This window comes from Nematolebias whitei, chromosome 7, assembly GCF_014905685.2.
Source record: "Nematolebias whitei isolate Nwh7 chromosome 7, NemWhi1, whole genome shotgun sequence".
In the NCBI taxonomy this organism is placed as follows: domain Eukaryota; kingdom Metazoa; phylum Chordata; class Actinopteri; order Cyprinodontiformes; family Rivulidae; genus Nematolebias; species Nematolebias whitei.
Window position 1 is genome coordinate 44927500 of NC_056504.1, and position 26328 is coordinate 44953827.

Below are 26328 nucleotides of genomic sequence, written 5' to 3' on the forward strand. Positions count from 1 at the left end.
GTAGTGTCTATAGTCCAGCTGTAGTGTCTATAGTCCAGGTGTAGTGTATATATTCCAGGTGTAGTGTATATATTCCAGCTGTAGTGTCTATAGTCCAGCTCTAGTGTCTATAGTCCAGCTCTAGTGTCTATAGTCCAGGTGTAGTGTCTATATTCCAGGTGTCGTTTTTGTTGTTCAGGTGTAGTTTTTGTTGTCCAAGTGTAGTTTCTGTTGTCCAGGTGTAGTTTCTATAGTCCAGGTGTAGTTTCTATAGTCCAGGTGTAGTGTCTATAGTCCAGGTGTAGTGTATATAGCAGCATAACTAAGATATAGCTCAGGAAACCCAAGCTGACCCTAACTATAGGATTATCATATAAGAAAGTCATAAGCCTAGTTTTAAAAGATGACGATGTGACAGCCTCATGGACAGAAACTGGAAGTAGATTCCACAAGCGAAGAGCCTGATAACTGGAAGCTCTGCCTTCCAGTTTAGAAACTTTAGGAACCACAAGTAAACCTGCAGTTGGTGATCAATGTAGGAAAATAAGGAACATTGAGGTCTTTAGTAAAAGATGGAGTGTGGTTGTTGAGATTTTTGTCAGAGTCAGAGATTCTTTATTGTCATTCGCACCTCGTGTGGTACATGTGGTGGAGCGAAATTATGAACACAGGGTCCCAGTTACATCCAACAATAAAATGTAAAAGAAAAACAGTAATAACATCTAAGATGTGAACTAAGAAAAACATCAACTAAATATACACCAAGCACTCATAACATAACATAAAACATTGAACATCAGCACAAACATGAACATGAGTCTGTGTGAGCAGATGAGCACGCATGAACACATCAACATTGAAACAGATCAGCAGCAACATGAAACAGATCAGCAGCAATGTGATGTGATTTTTCACAGTGATTATTCTAGTTATAGATTCATGAGTCTTACAGCCTCAGGGTAGAAGCTGTTCTTCAGTCTAGTGGTTCTACACTTAATGCTCCTCAACCTCCTTCCTGAGGGGAGTGGGGCAAAAATGTGTGTGCTGGGTGAGTGAGGTCCTTCATGATGCAGGTAGCCCTCTTCCTGCATCTGGAGGTGTAGATGTCTGTGATGGTGGGGAGGCTGACTCTGACAGTCTTCTGTGCAGCCTTCACCACTCTCTGCAAAGCTTTTCTTTCTGCAGCTGTGCAGCCTCCATGCCACACGTTGATGCTGGAGCACAGGATGCTCTCCACTGCACACCTGTAGAAGGAGGTGAGGACTGAGCTTCCCAGTCCAGCTCGTCTCAGCCGTCTGAGGAAGTAGAGTCTCTGATGAGCTTTCTTGATCAGGCTGGTGGTGTTGTTGCTCCAGCTGAGGTTGTCATTCATGTGTACACCCAAGTACTTGTAGCTGGAGACCACTTCCACCGCAGATCCTCTTATGTTCAGGGGGGTGTAGATGTTTTTGTTCCTTCTGAAGTCCACAATCATCCCCTTTGTCTTCTTCACATTGATGTGAAGGTTATTCTCTCTGCACCAGCTCTCCAGATTTTCCACCTCTTGCCTCTAGCTGGACTCATCATTGTTTGTGATGCATCCCACCACCGCTGTATCATCTGCAAACTTTACAATGTGACAGCCTGGATGGGTAGCTGCACAATCATATGTGAGCAGAGTAAACAGGAGGGGGCTCAACACACATCCCTGAGGAGAGCCAGTGCTGAGGGTTATGGTAGAGGAGGAGAAGTTGTGGATCCTCACTGACTGTGGTCTGTTTGTTAAGAAGTCTAGTACCCAGTTGCAAATGGAGGGGCTTAGTCCTAGTGTGGATAGTTTGTCCATCAGGGTTTGGGGGATCATGGTGTTGAAGGCGGATGTGAAGTCCACAAAGAGCATACGGACGTAAGAGTTTTTCTGCTCCAGGTGGTTGAGCGCAGTGTGGACCACAGAGGAGATGGCATCCTCTGTTGATCGGTTCTCATGGTATGCATACTGATGAGGGTCCTCGTTGATGTTGATGGTTGTTTTGATGTGAGTCATGACCAGTTTTTCGAAGCATTTAGCGACTATCGGGGTGAGGGCCACTGGAGGATAGTCATTCAGACCAGTCACTGAAGAGCTTTTTGGGACTGGGATGATGGTGGCAGTCTTCAGGCAGGTGGGAACTGTCTCCAGGGTAAGTGAGGTGTTAAAGATGTCTGCCAGCACCTCGCAGAGCTGATCGGCACATTCCTTCAACACTTTTCCGGGGATGTTGTTTGTATGTTACAAGTAATATTTTAAGTTCTACTCTGGAGGAATCTCTCCTTCAAACTCTCATCAGGACTCTGGCAGCAGCTATTTGCATCAAATGAAGACTTTTTAGAGTTTCTTTGGACACTCGGATAATAAAGAATTACAATAGTCCAGTCCAGAGGTGATGCATGCATGGATCAGATTGTCTGCATCAAAAAAGTGAAAAAGCAAATAAATTAGTATTCAACCTAATTAAATAGGGTATGTAGGCATTAAGTTCTTTATATACAGTACTTCTCCCCAAAGATAACACAGTTTGAACACACAGCCTTTTATCACCAACAAGTTATTAGCTAGAAACTTAACAAACAATTCTTGATGAACAGAAGGACAGTGGTCTCTCATGTTCTGTCAGGTTCTTGATTTTTCCTTCTCCTCAAACACATGACTTTCAGAAACCGTTTATATGCTGGGGATTTATTAGTTTTTTTTAAGTCTGACTGTCTTTTTCATCCATTTGGCTATTTTTTTTTCTTTTGTTTTGAGGAAATAACTGAGGAGATAATGAGTGAAAGAGCAGACTTACTCTCCACTCCAAAACTTTAAAGACCTCTGGAAAGTCTACCAAGAATATTGATCTAGACCGCTTTCAAAGATGATTAAAAATATCGGGCTCCTTGAAAGAAATCAAAGAAATATTAGGGTGTGTTACACTTTTGCACAGTACTCCTCCATATCACTTGAATACTTTTAAATGTTTGTATGTACTTTGTTTAATATACCAGCCTGATAAATTGAGCTTTAGGTGATTAAATGTCTTTAAGAAAAGGCAAATATTTAAACATTTATTGAACTAACTGATCACTGTCTAAACAATCTCTACCCTAAATATGCAGTCGTGACATTTTTCCATGAAAGTACCACAGAAATATTTGAAAATTTTGTTTCCCGGATGGTGTGGACCACAAATCAAAGTTAATTACGAGAGGTCCTCGTCTATAAAAAAACAAACTTGTTTTTGAACTGAAAAGTCTGAAGTCAGAAACATATTTTAATAATTTATTGTGCACAACATAGAGATCCAATAATGCTCAGTTGGGTCATCTGGACAGTTTCTTTTTTTTTTTTTCTCTAGTAGACCAACTAGCTTGCTAGATAGAGATGAGATGGTTTCTGGTTGGGTTTGCTGCTTTGTTGGGAAACGGTTTACTTGGAGCTCCTCAGACTGATGAAGCCCTCTGGATAGAGGGAGAAACGTCTCTTGAGAAAAAAAAAAAAAAAAAGAAACTGTCCAGATGACCCGACTGAGCATTATTGGATTTGGTACCTGGATGATTGAGCATGAACTTTGTTACAAAATATAGATGCTTCTTTTTGTGTCGGTTTGTTAGCAAAATATCTCATTAACCACTAGATGGATTTCATTAGGTTTTGGAGTCAACCCATTTCAAGATGGCTGCCACCGCTAGTTGACCTTAGCGAACACAAATCCTGCTGTAACTCAGTCAACTGTACAGAGGTTGAGAAAACCTTGAGTGTAGTAGTAGCCAAGAATCCTCCCCATCATGTACTTTGAGGGCTTCAAGAGATCGTTGCTGAAAACCCGTGCGTGCTGAGCTGCAGGTGATCTCTCCTTTAAGGAATGCCAGCTTCGTTTTTTTACTAATTTGTTGTTCTCAGTGGATGTTTCTTCCTGTACATCAACAAACCCCGGCTGTTCTCGCCCTTCTCCCTCCTGCACCGTGTGGAACATCCTCTGCTGCTTTTCTTGGCGCTCCAACTGGCTGTGGCCCAGTTACCCTTCAGCCGGTAAATACAGCTTGTTCTTTCACTCTTTTCCCTTTTTTTTGTCCAATTGGATAAAGAACAGGATGGAGACTGAAGGAAAAAAAACCAACACAACCGGTAATTTTTAATTCTGTCAGTAAAATGAATCTTACATAAACACGCCCGACTGCTTGGACTGGCTGACAAAGCATCAGGACTAAAACTGAGAAGGTGAGGCTACCTGCTTATTTACACAGTTGCCTGGGAAATGAGGAATCTGCGCCTCAGACCTTTTTGCTAACTCAGTCTTGTCTGATCGGCGGCTCTGATAACGGCACAGGTTTGTTATGAAGATCAGATCGAGCTCCGTGGAAAAACGCTGGGAATGTCTGCGAGGGATCGAAAGGCCCCGAGGAGCAGCTGAAGCAAGCCGAATCATTTTCATGCTCCAAAGTTAGCCCAGGCGTTTGAGCCACGTTCTCCATCTCACACCAGCAACACCGGACTGTGGCGCTTTATGTTCTTCTCGTCCCTTGAGAAACGGGGACAGAGGTCTATATGAAGATAACAATTTAAGAGTTAATTTGAGAGGAATAATAGATTTACAGTCATTTCAAACGACATCACTGTTTTGTTTGGATCTTTTGGGAGCTCCAGAGTCCATTATTATCATGCTACACCGGAAAACCTAAATGTTTGTGAAAACCCGTGATTACATTCTCCGTTCAGCCTCTCAGTGATCATCAGAGCGAGATAAAATCCAGGGTCAGCAGAGATAATGGAGGTGATGCGAGTGGATGACCTACATTCATCCACAGCAAAGCAAAAAAAAAGCAACAAAGAGCTTTCAGAAAATCCATAAATCCTCTTTTTGACCAAAGTTTATTAAAAAAATTTGTTTTTTTTTATGACATAACTCCAGGATCTGCTGTGTCCAAATTATATATTTTTATTTTTTTATTTGTTTGTTTACTGTATCATTTGTACAACCACATGCCTGAAGTGGCAGCCATCAACAGTTAAAAAAAAAAAAAAAAAGTTTTAATATTGAACAAAAGTTTCATAGATTGCAATTTGAAAACGGCTATTAAAATAATCAACAAGCATTCCTGGAAGGAACGCATCAATGTGATTCATTTATTGGTCAATGTGTGTGTGTGATAAAAATCAACAACTGAACTGAAAATGTGTAAAATAAATAAATAAATAAAGCTGTCAAAATCATTTTAAAAAGCCTTAAAAATCTTCAGAGAACTGGAATGTTTTTACTTTCATGAAAAATGGTTTCAGTTAGGTTTCACTGAAATTTCTTGATTTTTTTTTTTAAACTTTCTTATAACATCTTTATTTAAATAAGCAGTTTTTTTTTTATTACACTTTGTTGTTGTGATGCAGCCTTTGTTCCTGAAATGGCATTAAACCAATCATACATTCAGAAAACCTGAAAAGCTGTTGATCAGGAGCACTAGAAAAGATTACAAGAAAATCTGACTCCCAGGGAGAAGTCCCAGTCAAGTCAACTTTATTTATAAAGCACATTTAAAACAGCAGCAGTTACCAAAGTGCTTAACAATAAAAATCAATGGCAGTAATTTAATGGGGTGGGGGGGAAGTAATAATAGTACCAAATATTAATTAAACGCATCAAAAGAAAAACATGAAAACACAGAACAATAAAATACTAAATCAAATCATACTCATTGTAGATGAGTTTTGAGCAGAGATTTAAAAACAGGAAGTGAAGTGGCCTGTCTAATGTTGGGGGGCAGATTGTTCCAAAGTTCTGAAAAAGCCTGATCACATCTGAGCTTCAATCTGTTTTTTTGGAACAATCAAAAGCAGCTGATCAGATGATATCAGTGCTCGAGAAGGAACATATGGTTGAAGTAGCTCAGAGATATGAGGGTGCAAGGCCATTTATGCTCTTAAAGGTTAACATGAGAATTTAAAACTCTATTCTCACATGCACAGGGAGCCAGTGAAGGGAGGACAAAACTAGTGGTGTACATAATATGATCAAACCTATTATACCTGTTAATAGCCGAGCTGCAGCATTTTGAACGAGCTGGAGACGTGAAAGGGACACCAGACTGACCCCAACATAGAGTGCGTTACAATAGTCCAGTCAGGTAGTAATAAAGGCATGGGCTAGTTTTTCAAGGTCAGATCTGGTCAACACTGACATAAGCATAGCTAGTATCTGCCTTATCTGGAAGAAGCTTTTCTACAGAACAGAGTTAATTTGTTTATTAAACCTAAAGTCTGAGTCTAAAACCATCAGATTTGTAACAGATTGCTTAAGACATGGCTCAAGAGAGTCAAGGTTTACAGGATCAGAGACCGCAGTAGAGCTAAACACAATGACTTCAGTCTTCAGATCATAAAAACTTAAAAAATGTGAAGCCATCCATGCCTTGATATCAATACATTTTAACAGAGGATGAATGGAGCAAGAACTATTAGATTTTAAGTGCAGATAAATCTGACAATCATCAACGTAGCAGTGAAAAGAAAGAACGTTTCCTCAGGAGAGACCTCAAAGGGAGCAGATAGAGTGAACAGAAGGGGTCCAAGAGTCGAGCCCTGTGGGATGCCGCAGGAAAAAAAGCACTGAAGCAGATACACTAGTACACCAACCTTTACACAAAATCTCCTGTCAGGGAGAAAAGTATAAAAGCATGAAGGATGACTCCATTCTTAGTTTAAATTAAAAACAAATTGCACTTATTAATGTTTGTTTTCCCTCATTTTGTAGAATTCTGCAGAGTTTCTTAACACAGGCACGCCTAGGTTGGGGACAAAGACCCATTTATATCTGAAGTTGTTGCAGCAACTTGGGAGCTCTGACAAAACTTTCTTGCTTATCTCGACTTATTGTTTTCTTAATATCAAAAAAGACTGTTCATATCAATATGAGATAAAATATAACCGTATGAAATGTATCTGTAAGGTGCAGATAAAGCTGAAATCTAAGTGTAGTCATGCTTTTAGCTTTTAGGCTTTACATTTTTATCACCTGCTGTTGAATGTTGAGAAACAAAGTGTTGGGTTTTGTGCGTGTGATATGTGAAAAATGAATCACGAGACGGATGTTCGATAAACTTTCAGAAAGTAATCCCTGAACGTACAAATACTACTGGTTGACTTACAGCTCTAACTCAGTCGATTTCACAAACATTGAGCTAAAATTTGGCGTAGTAGTGGCTGGGAGTCATCCCCAACACATACTCTGAGCACTGACGGATCACACAAAGATTACAGGATCATGCACAGCAGTTTATTCTAGTTTCAATATTTGGCCAAAACGGCTAAAATTGTCATTTTATCAGGATATGTTGATTTTAGTTACAGCTTAATTAAAATGTCCAAAGCTGCCTTTCGTCTTTCAGAGCACGGCCATCTGATGTCACGTGCTTCTGTTCTTTTTTTAATTAACTGCTTACCTCAAGGCTCCGCACGGCTCTGTTCAGTTACAGAGGCTTGATCTTCACCACTTGGAGCGTTTGATGTTTGAGTTTGACCTCTTGGTCTACAGTTTTGTGTGTGTGTGTAAACATGGCCGAGGCAGAGGGAATAGGGACCCCATTGTTGTCGTCCTGACCTCTCTCGGAGGACGTCCCCCCACAGCGAGCGGTGTGCTCCCACATTCTGACCGTGTGACTCTGCAGGGACGTGCATGCCTGCTTGTTTTTGTGCAGCTGCAAGACGCTCGCTGAGCCGACGACTGAAAGTTCACAGGTGAACGCCAGTAAGAGTTGAGCTGCGGATGAAGATCTGGACTCGTTTCGGCGCTCAGTGCAGCGTGAGGTCATGTCTGCTCTGTGAGGCTCTTTTATCTCCTGATTTTGTTACCTCGCTATTATGTTCCCCCACCAAGAAAATATCAGTCCTACGTAATTCTCACTTGTCACTGTAACACTTCTTGCATCTGATGAATAAAATGGATGTTGCATTTTCTGAGCTTTCTTTATTGCATTATTATTATTCTGGAACAAATAATTTGATATTACTACTGGTGGATTCATATGAACTGCTCTGTAATTTTTGAGCTTGGAGTTGTTTTAAGATGCCAACAATCTTTAGTCTTGCATGAATTGGCCATTTAGCTCATATTGGATCAGAATTAAAGCTTGTTTCTCCAAATTTAAAAATGTTCAAAGGGCTACCTGCAACAGATAAGATATTCTTCGTTAATAACACCACTTCAAAAGAGTTGGCTTTAATGCTGTTTAACCTCTGCTAGAACAAAGGAAACAATGAATCTATAAAACGGACAAAAAAAAAAAAAACGGAACATATGACTGCCAAGATTGAGAAAAAGTTCTTAAAGTGGAAATTAAAAATAAAAGGATGAATGCAGTGCAAGTGTAGCGAAGTGATCAAAGCAGGGGAGATGGAAACTCGTGTTTACAGAGCTGGAGCGGGCCAGTTTCCACTGGACTTGTTTACAAGGACTTTTCAGTGCACGGACGGCACAGCACACAATCCTCTGCAGCTTCATAGACTTTAACAGACTCCAGAGCTGCACTCGTCTTGTAAACATCCCTGGAGGATCAGCTGATGAGAGGAATGATTCCAGGCAGGGTGGGATGTTGACTTCTCTGCACCTGAAACCACACGTCAGACCCCCTGGATGAACGACTGGGGATGTTGTTTTCAGTCTAGGTCCAAACATTCTGCTTTGTCTCCACTATTCTATTAAAAAAAACATTTTTGTGAAGCCTTCAATTGTTTGGGGGGTTGAGAAATATTTTTAAAAGTGTTTATTGTTTTATAGAATGTATTCAACTATAACTTTAGGTAAGTTCTGACACTGTCTTGTCTGGCCCAACCTTTATGAGGTTACGACACGTGCAGATTGCATCCAAGAGGCCAAGTTATTTAGGACCGAAGGAGACTTCTGTCAAATGTCCACTGTATAGAACAACAGAAATACACTTGTAAATGTGTATTATGAGTTTTCTGATACTTTGCTTTGCTCAAATGTGTGTTCCTAAGCTCTCTAGATGATGTTGGGTTCTGTGGAAGGATTACGAGCAATTAACATCTTACCTGCTGTAAATAGCTCTTTGATTAACCTGATTGTGAAGACCTAGCGTAAAATTCTCATGGCGTTGATGAGCTAATGGCTAGTTTGAGTTGGTTAGTGCCTCACAGAAACATCTCCAACCTCAGTCCCTTAATGTGAATGCACGTTTTCTTGGTAAAAAAATTAAAAAAATACACTTCACATAATTGTTTTTTTTTTTTTTTGATAAACGTACTTCTATGTTTGCTGTTGTATGTTGAAATGTTTTTTCCATCTACATTTAGTTTTTGTTGGTGAATCAGTGCTTAAAAAAGTTTTGTGTTGCACTAGGGCGGCTGTGGCTGAGTGGTTAGAGCAGTCATCCTCCAATGCAATAGTTGGGGGTTCGAATCCACCTGCTGAAGTGCCCCTGGGCAAGACACCGAACCCCTCATTGCCTCCGATGTGTGTCCCATCAGTGTATGAATGTGATAAAGCTCTGATTAGTCTCTTTTAGAATGATTTGTTCAATTATCTAGAGATCTAGTAGAGTGCTGTATGAATGTGTAAATGAGGACACAGATTGTAGTGTAAAGTGCTTTGAGTGTCTTGATAAGATAGAAAGGTGATGTATACCATAAGTAAAAGTACAAGTACAGTACTGTGATTGACAGCCTGCTGGTGATGTGAGAAGGTGGGACCTTCGTGGAGATGGTACAGCTCCACATGCTAAGTGCTGGCTCCAAAATAAAACATGGCAACTCCTAAAAATTAACGTTTTGACTTCAATTCTGATCCACGGGACAAGGAGAACACGCTTCATCCATTTTATTAACGCTGATGAAGCAGCTCAGGGGACTTCCTGCAGGAGCATCGTAATATTTCTGCTGGGGCCACTGTAATGTGTGAAAAATTACTTTCTGAAGGTTTATAAATTGTACCCTGACGCATGCTCAATAATCCAGGTAGAAAATCTAAATAAGTTAAGTCAGGTCCAGAGGATGCTGTGAAATTCAAGGGTGTGCGTTATTTCAAAACATCAATTCATTTTAGTTTTGGCCTCGCTTCAGTTCATAACTAGTCAGAATTGAATTAGATTCTCCCAAGTTGAGGGTGTTCAAAGTGCTATCTACAACAGGTAAGATATTAGTTGTTCATAACTTAACCTAAAGCTCTGAATTATCACTTTGAGCAACTACTTTCTAGATCATTTGATTATTTCCTGCAGATTTCACTCCTTATTTTGTCTCGTTCTAGTTTACGTTCAAAGTGAAAACTCTGGGCTCGCTGTCCCTCGCCTGGGTGGGAGATGGATCAGGGGTGAGTGCGTCACGGAGTCGGTTTGAGAAAGACAAACGGTTGTGTTGTTATTTGTTCAACTTCAGCCCATTTCCTTGTAGGTGCTGCTGGTGCTGACAACATTTCACGTGCCGGTGTTTATGATGCGTTTGGGCCAGTCCAACCTGTACCGGAGGTGAGAAACGGGCACAGATTACAGATTGGTGCATGTTTTTTGATGTTTTTGTGGGTCTGAATAAACGTCTCCGTGTGTGTGCGTCAGTGAAGACCACGGAAAGACGTTCAAAGATGTGACTCATCTGATCAACCACACTTTCATCCAGACAGAGTTCGGTATCGCCATTAGCCCGGACCATTCGGGGAAGGTGAGCGCTTCAGACACATCAACATTTAATAATAAAAAAAAAAACCCTAATCCTTTGTTTTAGTTTATTAAAAATGTGTTTGGGTTTGTTTTTGTTTCAGGTGATCCTGACCGGTGATGTGACGGAGATCGGGGACTTCCGCCTGTTCCGCTCGCAGGACTTCGGCCTGTCCTTTGAGTCCAGCAAGCTGCCGTTCGTGCCTCTCATTCAGCTGCTGTACAACCCTGCAGACTGCAACGCACTCGTCACCCTCAGTATCTCGGTTGGTTTGACAGGAGGATTGAGTTGTAGTCTGATTAGACGAGCCTCTACCTCCTAAACTGATGCTGGACCAGACCAGGCTTATTTATTTACGAAGATGATTTTTGTCTTTCCAGTTGAACCTGTGGATGTCTGAGGACTTTGGCAGCTCCTGGAGAAAACTCCATAAGGGCGTGTGTTTGGTCCGATGGTGAGGATTCTTTGTTACAACCTTTGTCAGGATTTATTCAACCATTAATAAAGCAATATAAATATTTAGGAGAGAAGTTTTAACTATCATGAATTTATCTTAGTTGATTACAAATTTTAGTTTTTTTTTTCTTTTTGTATCAGATTTACTAAAATATGATGCATAAAATCTAAACACAGTTCAGGTTTAAAATCTCAGTCAGGTGTTATGAAGAAGAAGAATCCGTCCAGAAGACCTGACGTTAGATTTCAAGACAAACATTGCCTCATGACATGTATTTTACTCTTTGTGTGAGATGTTCTTCTGCTTTTTTTATTTATTAGACATTTATTTATACAGGTTAGTTCCCGTTGAGCCTCGAAGACTCATTTACAAGAGAGACCTGTTGTGAGTTTTACCCTAAAATAAAGAAGATAAAATAACTCCAACTTTACTACAAGTATGAAAACGGACAAAAAAATATTAACAATAAAGTTCAACTTGTCCATGGAAACCCAACAAATATAAATATACGACAGCTTGATAATGTCACAAAAGAATGGTGACAAATACATCAGTCAATCAATATAACTTTATTGTCCATAATGTTGCACAACATAATATTGGAGGCTGAGATAGGGTAGAGGTAGGGCTGCTGACTTGGGACTCGAAAGTCCCAGGCTCAATCCCCAGTCATTCCCACATGTCGTGGTGTCTCTGAGCAAGACACCTAATCCCTAATTGCTCCCCGGGCGCTTGCATAGCTGCCCACAGCTCTATCTGGGTGCATCCGGGGTACAATGGGTTAAATGCAGAGAACCAATTTCGCCATTGTAAGGGAACATAAAATGATGATTCCATGAGATGAAGATTTATCTTTGTCGTCTGGCTCATGCGTACAAAACAACACAAGTTAAAAATGCCATAAAACCTTTAAAAAGCTTTGCTAACCCAGTAAAACATTCTAAAATACATGATGCATTAAAACATAAATACATCCCATTTTGGACACCATGTTGTTTAAAGAGAAAGAGGAAATTCTTCAAAGTCCATCTCTACAAAAACGTGGCATCATTTAAAAGACGTCCCTTTTCACAAATGTCCACTACAGAGGACAAATTTGAACTGGTAGTCATGAGACTAGCAGAACTGTCAAAGTCAAAGGAAAATCTATTTTTACTTTATTTTTTCCATACACTCATTAAATCAGACTTAATATTTAATTATACAAACGCATAAACATGGATGAGATGTCATTCGGTACTGGCTTTTAACTATCTTTGTTCAAAGTGACACGTTCAAGTTAAATGAAAAAGAGGATAAAGAAGACGTTAATGAAGTATGTAATAATTTAATAACCAGCATGAAACATGCAGGGAACTGGAACAATTGTAGCTGAAAGTTCAAACATTATTTAAAGGTTTGATTTTATATGCACATCACTTTGTGGCAGCTGTGGTTGTTTTAAAGGGCTTTATAAATAAATAAATGATTATTATTATTTGGAGTCGACTCACTTTAACACGACTGTCACAGCTAACCCACTTTAGAAAGGAATGTCTGTAACTCAGTCTATTTGAGGCTAAAATTTGACGGGGTAGTAGCTGAGAGTCTTTTACAAAACAAACTGAGGGCTGAAGGTTCATTTCAGATCTTGAAATAATTGTGGGCTATCAAACAAAACTAAACACCATCCATATTTTAAAATACGATATCATTTTTTAAAAATACTATAGCATGAAATTCTTTCAAAGAAGCCTAACCTATGTAATTGAGTTAGACTTTTAAATTAACTGCTGTAATAGAAGATATTCTTTGAAATTATGAACAGAACTCGCTTATTTTGTCAAAGTCCATCCAGTCTGCACGTTCAGCTTTGCCTCTGCAGACTGCGCGTGTAGTTTGTTGTAGTTTGCCCTTCCGCTGTAGTTCATGTCACCGTCCTGACTCGGCTGAGGTCGTGGTGACGGCCTGCGCTTCTGCAGGGAGCAGCTTGGCAGCGGCCGTCGTTCAGGCCTGAATCTAAACCGACTGCAGAGGCTGAGGTCCTCAGTCACCACTAAGTGATGACGTTCTTGTTCAGCCCGCAGTTCTCCAACCGGACGTGCGAAAGTTTTTTCTTTCCTTTTGGCAGCAGCTAAAACGTTCACGTTCATAAAACCATGACCATAATCGGTGATTTCTACAAATCGCATTTAAATTTAACCAGGTACTTTTTCCCCCTTTCACTTTAAATCTGTGCGGTTTTGTTTTTTCAGGGGTTCAAGAAACAACATCTTCTTTACAACCAACGGCAACGGATCGTGCAGTAAGAGAGGATCACGTAGTCGCACGCGTCACAGCGGCGTTTAAATTCAGCAGTAAGATCGTCTTTCTGTGTTTGTCAGACAACAAGGGATCGTTGGAGTTGAAGAGGACCGACGACTACGGCAGAAGTTTCAAGACCATCGCCACCAAAGTTTACTCCTTTGTCCTGGGGGGAAAGTTTGTGTTCGCCTCCATCATGACAGGAATGGTACGTATGCGAGTCTGCTTGTGCACTTTTCAAACTTTTACTGACGCCAAGTTGATGCTTTAAATTAGGGGTGTCAAACTGAGTAGACTAAAGGAGACAACACTTAAAAACTATGTCCGAGCCACGGGCCACTCTCAGCTGATGCATAAACTGGAGTCAGATACCCAGTATCTTTTGTTGGTTGCAGGTTCATGAACAAGAGTTTGTCTCGCATGACGTTCTGTTGCTCTTTCCACATCAGCATCAGTAATGACAGAATGATCCAGCCTTCTTTCTGGCTTCAAAGTTAGCCAGCTGCCAAGAGAAGTCTATACGAAATCATGTATTTATCAGTTTTTTTAAAGAAAAAATTAGTAGAGATACAATTTTTTACATTTAAATGATCATTTTGAGGGACCAGATTTGGCCCGTGGCTCTCGAGTTTGACATATGTGCTTAAATTATTGCTCCTTTGAACATGTCTGACTCTTAATTGAACCCTTCTTCCACCAGTATGGAAAGATGACAACTTCACTGATGTTAAAACCAAAGATTTGGATGCTCAAAGCTGAATTTCTTGTAGATTTTATCTAATCCTCACAAGATTAGGAATATAAATACAGCCTCAAATATATACACACCTTAACCAACATATTGTTAAATCCTCGTAGCAAATTGCACCTTGATGACATGTTTTAATATTCATCAACAAGCTTCTTGTATAAGTCTGGAATATTTGACCTCTCGTCTTGGCAGAGTTAGTGGAGACCATTCTAGAAGCTTAATAATGTTGGTGTTCTTTATCTGTTCAGAAACTTGTTTTGAAGTGTGGGGGGGAGCACTGACCTGTTAAAACCACAAATTATGTCCAAACTTCACTTGTCAAGCTGTTGATTTGAGGTGACGTTGAAGAGACTGACCAAAACATAGATCAAGGTGACTGTTGTCATTCGCATCGCATGGAACGAAAATGTGTACTCAAGGTCCCAGTTACACTCAAAAATAACAATAATATAAATAAATTATTTAAAAAAAAACTATAAAAAAAGAAACTGTATTGTTCCCACCTCTGGCACAGTGACTGCCGGAGATGGGCAGTAGCTCCCCAAGCGATGGATGGCGGGAGAGAGGTAGCTCCTTATATATACCATTTCATGCTACAGCCACAGCATGATGTTACCACCACCGTGCTTGACAGGTGGTACAGTTTGCTTAACCTCCTGAGACCCTGCGTCCACATATGAGGACATTACATTTTGTCTTTGCTGTACCTTATACTTCATTCTGTTCAATAGTGTTTTATACTTTAAGTCATGTTAATGTGTTATGCTGTAAATTAAGCCCATTGTCCCCATCTGAGGACTTTTTTTTTTTTTTTTTTACAAAAGTATGTCATAACCATGTAACAAAATACAACTTCCTGTTCAAAGAGGAAGCTTTATTTATACACAAATCAAGTCCATCTAATCCCAAATATCTAGGAGATATGAAAAATGCATTGCAAACCAGAGCTCGGGTCTCAGGAGTTTAAATATACTTCTAGTCACTGTAGTCAAATGGCTCATCCCATCCAACCGTACTTTTTCCCAGAAAGCACTTTGTTTGTCCATGTGCGCAGCTGCAACGTTCAGTCGAGCTTGAATGTGTCGTTTTTGTAGCGGAGGCTTCTTTCGTGGTTCTCCAACATTTATATCTAACGTTGGTGTGCAGTCTGTGTCATGGATGTACAGTATCATCTGTTTGTGTCTGATTATTGCTTTAATATACAATTTAAAAAATACCAAAAAGAAAATGCCAGTCGGGTCAGATTTGGCGCGGTGGCGGCTCATTTCAGGGTTTTAACAGCTTGTTAAAGTAAAATAAACAGTTTTTCTTGTTTTGTTCGTTTTTTTATTTTCCTTGTAAGTGACTCAAACTTTTCCCGTCTCAGTTAAAGTAGAAGCAGTTCCTCAGTTCTAATTTAAAACATGCCGGGAAGTCAAGTGTTGTTTTTAGGGAAACGTTAACTTTCCATGAATTAAGAACAAATCATCAGAGATATGTCCTTTTTTTTATTTTTAAGATTATCTTTCAAAAATAACCTTGTGCTTGTATATCTAATGTTGATACTAATTCATCTTTTGCATGACGCAGACGTTCATCTGTCCGTGCTGTCTGACGTGCACTGAGCCTTCGTATATCTCCTCTGTTAAGATATTATTTGTGTTTAGATGTCGGTCTTTAGAACATGCAGTGAACGAACACCTGCGATACACACACTGATGTAATCTGACCTATAAAAGACGTTGGACAGTGTTTTGGGCTGGAGCGATTCTTGTATTTACAGCTGAATACAAAGCACACCTTTTTAGCTTTTAATTATTTGCCCAACAAACCCAGACTGCCTTCCCTTCAGGCTGGAGGAGCACACGAGCATTTTGAACTATTTAATAAAAAGCTCCATCCCAGAGAGATTTTTTGATTTGTCCAAGAGGAACGTTTCATCAGTCACACCATCCTTCTTTAGATTAGCACATGCTCTGAAAACACCTGTTTTTTTTTTGTTTTTTTTGTTGTTGTTGTTTTACGGGACAGAAAAATCATCATAAAAAATTCAGAAAATATTTTGGACCACTTAAAGAAATGCTCTGAAGAACAATCCTAAATATTAACGAGCCACAGCCCCATAAAATATCATCAATATCATTCACGTGCAAGGCATTAAGAAAAGAGACAAACATTACATGACATTTGTGTATAAAAGAGAAAAAAGTCTAGAAGTCTGATACGAGCAAGTTACTCAAAATCAGCAGGAACACACAACTCCTTATTTATAGAAAGTTATTTAGTAATTCTGATGAGTCATTTTATCATTTCAGTCATAAAATTGGAGCAATTACAATATAAACACTGTAACCTCCATAGATGAGCTGAGAAAAGCTGCAGCTATTCCTCCTCTCTTGCAAATTTACACTTTAACAAGGCATTTGTTGGTGTGTGGCATTAAATGTTGTGCAGAAACACCTTAATGACACATTCAAACATTCATACATCAGCAAATCAGCTACATCTGTTCATAACGACTCAGCATTTCTACATTCCCTGAATTCATCGCGTTGCATCTGATTTATTTTTCACGTCTTAAACCTTTTCAAGCGTCGTTGCTGCTGTGTGCTCTTCAGCTCAGTGATTGAAACAAAGCATGCATGGTCTGACGTATTTAAATGTGTTGCACGTGTTTCGGTGTGTGTGTCTGTCAGGGTACAGAGCGTGCGGTCCACATCTCAGTGGACGGAGGCGATCACTGGAACATGGCCCAGCTTCCTTCTGTCACTCACCAGCAGTTTTACTCCATCCTCTCAGCCAGCCAGGACATGATCTTCATGCACATGGACGACCCTGGAGGTCAGCAATGGTGCAGCGCTAATGACCGAGGTGGACTCTGATGTCGTTTATAGCACGGGCAGTTTTTAATAATGCTAACGATTGATGCTCTCGTGATGCAAAAACCAAAACACTGCCTTTCTGGGGATGGAGTACGCTGTTGCAGTGTTCAGTTCTAAATCTTTACTCTGCAGACTCTGGTGTTGGGACCATCTATGTGTCGGATAACAGAGGAACTGTGTTCTCCAAGTCTCTGGAGCGCCATCTTTACACAACCACAGGAAGTGACACGGACTTCACAGCCGTTGCTTCTCTCAGGGGCGTCTACACGACCAGCGTACTCACAGAGGGTGAGTAACCAGACGGTTGAACACGGCTTGTATCTAAACATGCACCTGCTGTCATAGTTTTGTAATCTACGATGTCACAATGTTGTGATTTGTCTCCAGTCATGCTTCACCTGGTGAACCTGTAAAATTAGGCCATGTCTTCATCCACAGAAATCCAAACATTATGAGGTTTGGTTTGAATTTCAAATCACTATTTCATTTTGTGCGTTTTCACCAGTTCTGCTACTTTTTATGAAAATGTAGCTCCGATTTTTTTTTTTTTTTTTGTGCAAAGAATAATAATTAGTTTAATGGCAATTATTTTGCAGCTTGTATTTTGTAAATCTAAATGGGCTTCAAAGAGTAACAGCCATCTTTACTTTTAAAGTCATTAAGCAGACAATTTAAACCGATTTAATTTACAAACAAAGAATCATTAAGCATTCTGTTTTTATTAATAAATTTGATATTAAGTATTATTCATGTTACTTTATTTTATGTATTTTATCATCTAAACATCGTTTGTTACAGGTGATGCAAGCTTCTAAGTTGTGTATTCGATCCAGATGTAAACACCTGGAAATAAAAGCTGAAACGTAGCTCTCTTGTCTTATATTCATATTTTGATTTCAAACCTCAATGTTTTCAGTCTACAGCACAAGTAAAGGGACTGGTCTCACTGTTTCAGTACTTTTAGAGGGGAGTGCGTGTAGTACTCAGTACTGTGTTGCAGCAGGACTCTTCATGTTTTGTTGGTTCCTTCAACTTAAAACTAAACTTAAACTTCTGTCCAGCAAATTTTAAATCATACCAGAGATTTAGAGATCGAGACCTGAGCTTTGACTGGACATTTAACTGTTTAAACCCCTGGAGTGATGCTTCAGGAGTGGGATCAATGTCTTGCTGGACGGTGATCCTTCATCCACTCTCAAATCTCTAAGACACGTCGAGGAAAAAGCGATTCCCTAAACAATCAGGTGTAAACGTCATCAGATTTATTACAAAGCTTTGGAGAACAGCCAGCAATCACAGAAGATCAATGCATTTACAAGTACACACTTATCAATGCTTTATCAATGATGTAGAGCAGGGGTGTTCAACCTACTTACAAAACGGGGCCAAAATTAAAACCTTTTTCAAAGTAAGGGCCGGTTTCAGAATCTACATTAACTCAAGTTAGATACCCAACATCTTTTCTTGGTTGTAGGTTCCTCAACAAGAGTTTGATTGGTCTCATTTGATTTTCTCTTCTGCACTTTTGACATCATAATCAAAGATTACTGGAAAAAAATAAAAGTGATAAAAATATTTTACATTAAAAATAACATTTTGGGGGCCAGATAAGATGTCAACGAGGGCCACATTTGGCCCCTGGGCCTTGAGTTTGATACATATGCTGTAGAGCAGTGCATTAATACTTTAATCTAGTAAAATTAAGGAGCATGGTGAGTGCAAAAAATACCAATTCCCTTGACACCCCCCCAAGAATTTCTCTGTATTTTACTCCATTTTTCTTTCAACTCTGACCAGTTTCCCAGTCTCTGCTGATGAAACGCATCCTCGCAGCATGAAGCTGCCTCCACCGTGTTTCATTGTGGAGACCGTGTTCTCAGCATGATGAGAGGGGATTTGTGCCACATATGGCATTATTCTTGATGGTTAAATGTTTAATAGTTGGTCTCATTAGACCACAGGACCTTCAATATGTTTGGGGAGTCTCCAATTTTTCTTTTGGAAAACTCCAAACAGTCCACACCATTGTTTCCTTTAAGCAATGTTTTGTTCTGGCATCTCTTTGTGCAGTGTGTGGCTTGTACTTATGTAGACTCATTATTTATGATGGAATTGTAAATCGGTTGAAACTCCTGGTTGTAAGGCAGCAAACTGGGGGTGAATACTTTTGCGTCATCACACTGAAAATACTCGCAAATGTAGATGTGGTCGAGATTCAAACTTTTAATACAAGCACGCTCTGGACCGCACATAAGAAGTGCATAAATGAATAAACAGTTTCACATAGTTGTGTGGCACCACTTTTCCCTCAATCTAGGTCAGATTACATCAGGGCGCACGTCTTATCTGTTGTTTTTTGATGTCCCAGTTTTCTTTCTAGTGACGTGCAAATACAACAATATCTTAACGGAGGTGATAAGCTTGTAAAACTGGACATAAATAGAAGGTTATGTGTCAGTTATGTAATTTAAAACACACAAAAATACAAGATTACAGCACAACTACACAAAAAGGGAGCGTTTTCATGTTGGTCCTTGTGAACATTCAGTTTATCCAAACAAATCCAGGTCACAGAACTGATTTAAACTGAACCAACTATGGAAAATTCACAATCATCGTTTAGCCAAGAAACATTTTCAACAAAGATGTCCTCCATTAAAGCAATTGCAGCTCTAAGAAAATAAATGATTAGTTCTTGTCATAGTTTTAATCATTATTTCAGTGGAAATCTTCTCCACTCCACCTGTGATGGAAGGTCTTAGGCTTCATGAGACTAACCTGTATAAATAAAGGTTGAATGAAAGGTGATGACTGGAATAAGTTTATTTATTTTTTATTTCTAATCCATGAATCTCCTAAAGTAATTTATCGTCACCTCTCCAAGATGCCGAATATAAGCTGTGCCGGTTATTATTTATTTAATGTAAACTAAAACAGCCGTTTATCACATGAAATAAAGTTTTCCTCATTTTTAGACTTGTATGTACTAAATTTTAACCTTTTTATTACGACATTTTTTTTAGGTGGTAACGTGCTAAATAAAAGCAAATCCAAGCTGCATTTTTAATTTAGTTAAACCTTAAAATGTTTGAATAATTTTGTTTTATTGTCAAATATTTGAAGTCCCATTTGTTTTTCCAATGTTTGATGAAATATGAACATTTATTTCTGAGAAGGCAACGTTCTTTACAGTTTATGTGCTCCACATACAAAGTATAGTTATTATTATAATATTATAATATTTAATATGGATGTTGTGCTTTGTTTTCTTTTTGCAGATGGTGAGGTGCAGACGGTGATCACTTATGACCAAGGAGCAAAATGGCAGCCGCTCCAAAGACCAGAGAACAGCCCCTGTAACACCGAGACCTCCACAAACAGACCGAACAGAGTGAGACACACAGCTGCTAACTTTTATTTTTTTTTACTTTGATATGCTTTTTATCTTTACATGAATTACACAACTTTTTTACTGTATTTCTCACGTCTTGCTGCTGTTTTTGTGGTTACAGTGCAGACTTCACATCCATGCCTCCTACAGCACCACCATGAAGATGAACGTCCCCATGCTGCCTCTCTCACAGCCCAACGCCGTGGGTCTCATTCTGGCTCATGGTAAAACAAAGAATAATGCACTGAGGCCTGAATTCAAGAAAAAAATGTGCAGATTTTCCATTTCCTGGTACAAAATATTAGTTGTTGTATCCATCTAATTAATAAAGCCCTTGAAAAGGGAGATGTGTGCTTCGAACTGTGCAGCCAACCAAACAGTGTGTGTTGGTGCCATTTGCAAAGTAAACATAATCCACTGCACTATGTGACGAGTTGTTGTTGGTTAGAGCAGTTCTCCAATGCACGAGTTGGGGGTTCTACTCCACCAGTGGTCACATGCTAAAGTGTTCCTGAGCAACACACTGAACCCCCCATTACATCCGATATGTCTCCCATTGGTGTATGACTGATAAAGCACTGATTATTATTTGTATAGATATAGTAAAGTGTTGTATGAATGGTTAAACAAGGGTACAGACTGTGTTGTAAAGCACTTTGAGTATCTTGATAAGATAGAAAGGCGCTATATAAGTACAGTCCATTTTATTTTGTGTCACTTAGTGACAATAGATACAAAATTATTAACAAAGTCAGTAAAATGAGGATATGAGAGGGTCCCAGTCTTTTCTGTTTGGGGAGAGAGTGCAGCGAGCATCCTTTGGTCTGGGACAGAAACCGTAGATACATTTTAAATTCATAAAGTTAAAATACGGATTCAGTGATGGTCAAATAAGCCCAAATTGTCACTTATTGGTTTAGAAATGCCATCCTGAGCAATGCTTCCTCCCTGAAATGGTGAGATGTTGTTTGAGTTTTCCTTCTTTTGTTAAGACCTGAAGCTCACTGTAAGAAAACATTTTTTCGGCTTCTCTCTGCCACTTTTGTTTTTGCTTTATTTGCATCGGACACTCAGATTTGGACCGTGCAGTGACAACAACTGAGGCCTTATTCTTAAAGTGTTCAGTATTCAGCATGTAGTTAGCTCTATTAGGTTTGGGAATTAAATACAAAGATGAAGAATATAGCAGGGGCAAATGATGCACAAAAGTGGAGCAAAAATCAGGCGCTGCACTTCAACCTGTTCTTTCAATGCGAGCGTTCTGCTGACTGATCATGGCCTCATGGTTTTCTTCAGGCAGTGTTGGAGATGCCAACTCAACTCTCTTCCCTGACGTTTATGTGTCATCTGATGGCGGCTACTCGTGGCTGCTGGCCCTCAGGGGGCCCCATCACTACGCCATCCTGGATTCTGGAGGACTGCTGGTGGCTGTGGAGCACAGCAGCTCAGTAGTCAACCAGATAAAGTGAGAATGAGTCTGCTTAAGCGTTCGTCTAATCTGAAATGTAAATTGTTTTGTGACGGTGGTTTCTGTGGACGTTCTCTTGTTTACACCCCCTCAGGTTCTCTACTGATGAGGGGCAGTGTTGGCAAATGTATAACTTCACGAGCGAGCCGCTTCACTTCAGTGGCATGGACAGCGAGCCTGGCTCTCGCTCCTTGAACGTCAGCGTGTGGGGCTACAGGAGCGACTTCAGTAACTGGGTGGTGACCACTATAGACTTCAGGAAGCTCCTCACCAGAGACTGTGAGTACAGCTGAGATCATTCATCTGTTATCAAACTGTGTAAGTTTGAACTCAGCGTGTGTGTTTCTGCAGGTGATGATGGAGACTATGTAGAGTGGCTGGCTCAGTCTGCCGACCCCAGTATTAACGGCTGCGTTCTCGGATATAAAGAGTCTTTCTTACGCTTGAGGAAAGACTCAGTCTGCTGGAAAGGAAGGGACTTTGAAGTCACCAAGAAGCTGTCCCCATGTCCGTGCACAGTGGCTGATTATCACTGGTTTGTTCTTTATTACAGCTCAAATTTATATATAAAAGAGACTGCAGAAGTCCTTCTTTGAGTACAGTGGTCCCTCGAGTATTGCGGGGGTTACGTTCCACACACGCCCGAGATAGGTGAAAAACAGCGAAGTAGGGACCTTGTCTTTTTTTTAGTGTGTGTGTGTGTGTGTGTGTGTGTGTGTGTGTGTGTGTGTGTGTATATAAAGCTTTATAAACCTTTCCCACACTCTTGCAATGTTCTAAGCTCTTAAACCTACGTCATTTTAAATACATACATATGTACTGTACAGTAGCTACTGCAAAATTTTATATGAGTACTCACCAGCCTTGGACCGGTTCTGATCAGCTCTCTGCAGCTGTTGAGCACCAGACGCTTTTAGAGAGAGTCTGACCTTCGGAGAGCCAGCACAAAACCACACAATGGTCCCGATCGAGTCCAAATAATCCAGAGGGATCCGGATGAAAAAAGTCCTGGTGAGCTCCGAAGAAAACACCGGACCTCAATGCAACGCCTTCCCACTCGAGAGGCTTCATGGAAGCAGCACTCAGACTGACCGATGAGGCTGGAAGTCCGGTTCTGGTCCATTTCCTGGTCCGGTTCTGATCAGCTCTGTGCATCATCATAATAATAATAATAATAAAAAATGTTATGTTATGTTCCCATACAATGACGAAATTGTCTATTTGCATTTAACCCATCCACCACCATTTGAGGAGTGGGCAGCTATTGAGAGTGCCTGGGGAGCAACTGGGGCTGAGGTGTCCTGCTCAGAGACAGCATGAGATGTGCAATGACTGGGGATCGAACCCAGGACCTTCGGGTCCCGAGTCGACTGCCCTGCCTCTACCCCATCCACTAAGCGCTGAAGTCTCTATGAATAAGGACCGAACATTTTAGTCAGGTTTGGATTGTATCTGAACTTTCCCATCATTTCAGCACAAAGCAGTGGCCAGAAGAACTGTTGGGGCTTCTGGGAAATGTAGTTCTTAGGCTTATTGAGAGAAAACTACAAAATGGCGGCACCTGTCCTAAGTTTTTTTTTCTTCTTTCTTTTTTGTCAACTGTCCCAATCGTGATTATTGTAATATTAAAGTTGACAATCATGTGTCATGTACAATCTTACTTTGAAAAAAATGCAAAAGAGCCGAGTACACAAGTTGAATTGTGAAGTAGCGAGGGAGTACTGTACACAAAAAAATATATATATTTTAACTTTAAACTCATCAAAACACTTCAGATTCTACACAAAAAGTCAAGTTGTTTGCACCTGACCTTCGTTTGTCTTGCAGTGACTTTGGGTATTATCGTCCAGAGAACAGCTCAGAGTGTGTGGAGCAGGAGGACATGGTGGGCCGGGATCTCGAGTTCTGTTTAAATGGGACCACTGAACTGCTGCAGACCAGTGGGTGAGGATGCTGGGCATTTTCTTTTTCTTTTTTAAAGACACTCTCCAGATTAAATAATTAAATAATGCATACATATACCTGAAAAGCATTCAGAAGTGCTAGTATTAATATAAAAATTTATCTCGCAAAATGTAACCAAGATAATACTTTTTTTTTTAAATTTCATAATTACTGATGAATTTAGCAGCCTTTTATTTTTGTAACTGCTATAAATCTCATGAATAACCTGCTGGAATTACAATTTTCCCACCAATAATAATTTGTCACTTCAAATTGATTATTAAAAGCTTAATATTGTTTGAGTTAGATTATCAGCCTGTGCATAACGATACGATCAAAATACTAATTTCTTTTATAACTGTGGACACATTTTGTGTTTGATATCCAAAACATTCACCTACGATGTATTTTAATTAAAGTGGCACCAAGGAAAAGAAAAAGTTGGTTTAATATTTGACTGATAAGGTCGGTTTTAGGGATATCTAGCAAATTGACATGGTTCCATTTCTAAGGCTCTTTTTTAACATTTCATCAACTAATGACATCATTTCCTCTTATTTGTATTCACCGGTGTCCTTTCAGTTTTTATTCTTTTCTCTTGCTGACTCTGTTTGTCTGACTCTTCAATGATTTAAAGCTACCGGAAGATTCCTGGAAACAAGTGTGAAGGAGGTTTTCAGCCGGAAAGGAAGGAGATCGACCTGAAGAGGTTGTGCACCAGCAACGCACTTTATCCTAATTCTCTGGTCAGTCCTGCTCATTCGACACACAAAAAAAATAAGAATTAGAAATGCACAGATGCACAGTAAATCCTAACAAGATTATAAACCTTTTCAATTCTGGGGTTTTACATATTGTGACGAATAAAAAAATGGTTTGGTTTTAACGAGTCACACGTCATTAACTAATTAAGCAAAAGCCACAAGGGAAAAGCTGCGAGTGGAATGAAATCCTACATGAAAACAATGTGATGGAAAAAGTAAAAGAACGAGACTTCTGCTTGTTTGCAGTTGTAGTTCGTGGACGGATTTTAATCACAAAACCACTCGCCTGACTCACTTATTTTTCAGCGATGCCTTAAATTTGCCATTTCGGTATATATTGTTTTGCTTTATCTCCTGCCAAGCTTTCCTAATGTGCAGATTATGATAAATACACACAACAAACACAAAGCCCTGAGCTCTGGCAGCAGCTCTACAGTCTGATGAAACAGGAAACTCGGTTGATTTGTCTTTTTATGTAACTCATCCTGCACACCTCGGCTGTAAACGCCGCTGCTGCTCTTCACACTTTGATGCGTTTGTCTTTGTAAACAGCAGACTGAACACAGCTCGTTAAACACGGCCGTCGTAGTGCTGGTCGTCATGGCGATCCTTCTGATGAGCGCGGTAGCGGGCGTTTGGCTGGTTAAGAAATACGTGTGCGGAGGACGGTCAGTGTACCTGTTCTTACCTCACACCCACTCCGCTGGCACTCCTTGTTTCCCTCTAACACTTTCTCTCCGTCCTCTTCAGGTTCCTTGTGCACAGATACTCCGTAATGAGGGAACACGTGGAAGGGAACAAAATAGAAGGAGTGGATGACGTGGAGAACTACATGGAGACGGGAAAGCCACAGTTCACTGAAGACTCGGATCAGGTGGGAAACTGTGATATTTGTTTCAACTGAACGTAATGATTTTGTAAATTTTAACTATTTCTTTCGGTTTGTGTTTCGTTTTAGGACCTTTTAGTATAAAACTTCCCCCCCAACACATTTTTTAAAGGCTGTCATGATGCCTGGGCATCCCTGTTGTTCCCACATGGCCTGCTTCCCACTTCCTGCTGGAAGTGGCTGGAGGACTCTGCAGCAGTGGGTTTACAGTTACGGCTCCTATAAAGTGGTGGGAAAGAACACAGAACAAAAAAAGGCCTCTGGGATCCCTGGAGGCATTTAGTTATTTCTGTCACCGAGTCCTGTAAAAACCATTGAGTGTGAATTTGTGCTCCGCTTTGTTTTCTTACGTGCTGACTGAAAAGAGCAGAAGCAACACACACATTCAATAACTTGGAGGTTTTTCAGGCTATTAGAATGTTTTAGGGAGCAGCAGTGCAACTATGATCAGAGTTTTTTTTTTTTTTTTCAGGTTGTAGCCTCCTACTGTTCAGTCCCTTTTTTTTTTAACGTATTTTTCGGTCTATAAGATGCACCGGGATTATAAGGTGCATTAAGCGAAACGAAAACATTTTGACAGGTTTTTGAGCACCACCTAAAATCTGTTCGAGGTCAGTAAGCACAACCACAATTAATACATAAGGCTCACTGTTGATTTATGAGAAAATTAAAGGATTTTAAGTGCACCTTATAGTCCGAAAAATATTGTACTTTTTAAATATAAAACACTGCCAGATGTTTTTACTACATGAGGTTCATTTTATTCAACTACACAAGTCACTAAAACAAGCACAGTTTTTAAATATAACTTTTTTTTTTGTAGATTTTTAATAGTTACACATTCAATGTCTTCTGCATTGCGCTTTTTTAATGTGAAAGTAAGTAAC

At 39.9% G+C, this 26328-nt stretch overlaps 1 protein-coding gene across 1 annotated transcript in view; it reads left to right on the forward strand.

The window, feature by feature from the left end:
- Positions 1-25540, forward strand: part of LOC119412617 (sortilin) — a 26827-nt gene extending 1287 nt beyond the window's left edge. Inside the window, exons 2-20 of the mRNA XM_037679651.1 lie at positions 10230-10292; positions 10373-10446; positions 10534-10636; positions 10737-10898; positions 11014-11087; positions 13325-13374; positions 13454-13581; positions 16800-16944; positions 17118-17273; positions 20264-20376; positions 20498-20600; positions 21673-21841; positions 21939-22123; positions 22196-22379; positions 23672-23788; positions 24426-24534; positions 25105-25220; positions 25303-25426; positions 25511-25540. Coding sequence (XP_037535579.1) covers positions 10230-10292; positions 10373-10446; positions 10534-10636; positions 10737-10898; positions 11014-11087; positions 13325-13374; positions 13454-13581; positions 16800-16944; positions 17118-17273; positions 20264-20376; positions 20498-20600; positions 21673-21841; positions 21939-22123; positions 22196-22379; positions 23672-23788; positions 24426-24534; positions 25105-25220; positions 25303-25426; positions 25511-25525 — 2190 coding nt within the window. The 3' untranslated portion in view covers positions 25526-25540. The remainder of the gene's footprint in view (positions 1-10229; positions 10293-10372; positions 10447-10533; positions 10637-10736; positions 10899-11013; positions 11088-13324; positions 13375-13453; positions 13582-16799; positions 16945-17117; positions 17274-20263; positions 20377-20497; positions 20601-21672; positions 21842-21938; positions 22124-22195; positions 22380-23671; positions 23789-24425; positions 24535-25104; positions 25221-25302; positions 25427-25510) is intronic.
- Positions 25541-26328: the final 788 nt, after the last annotated feature.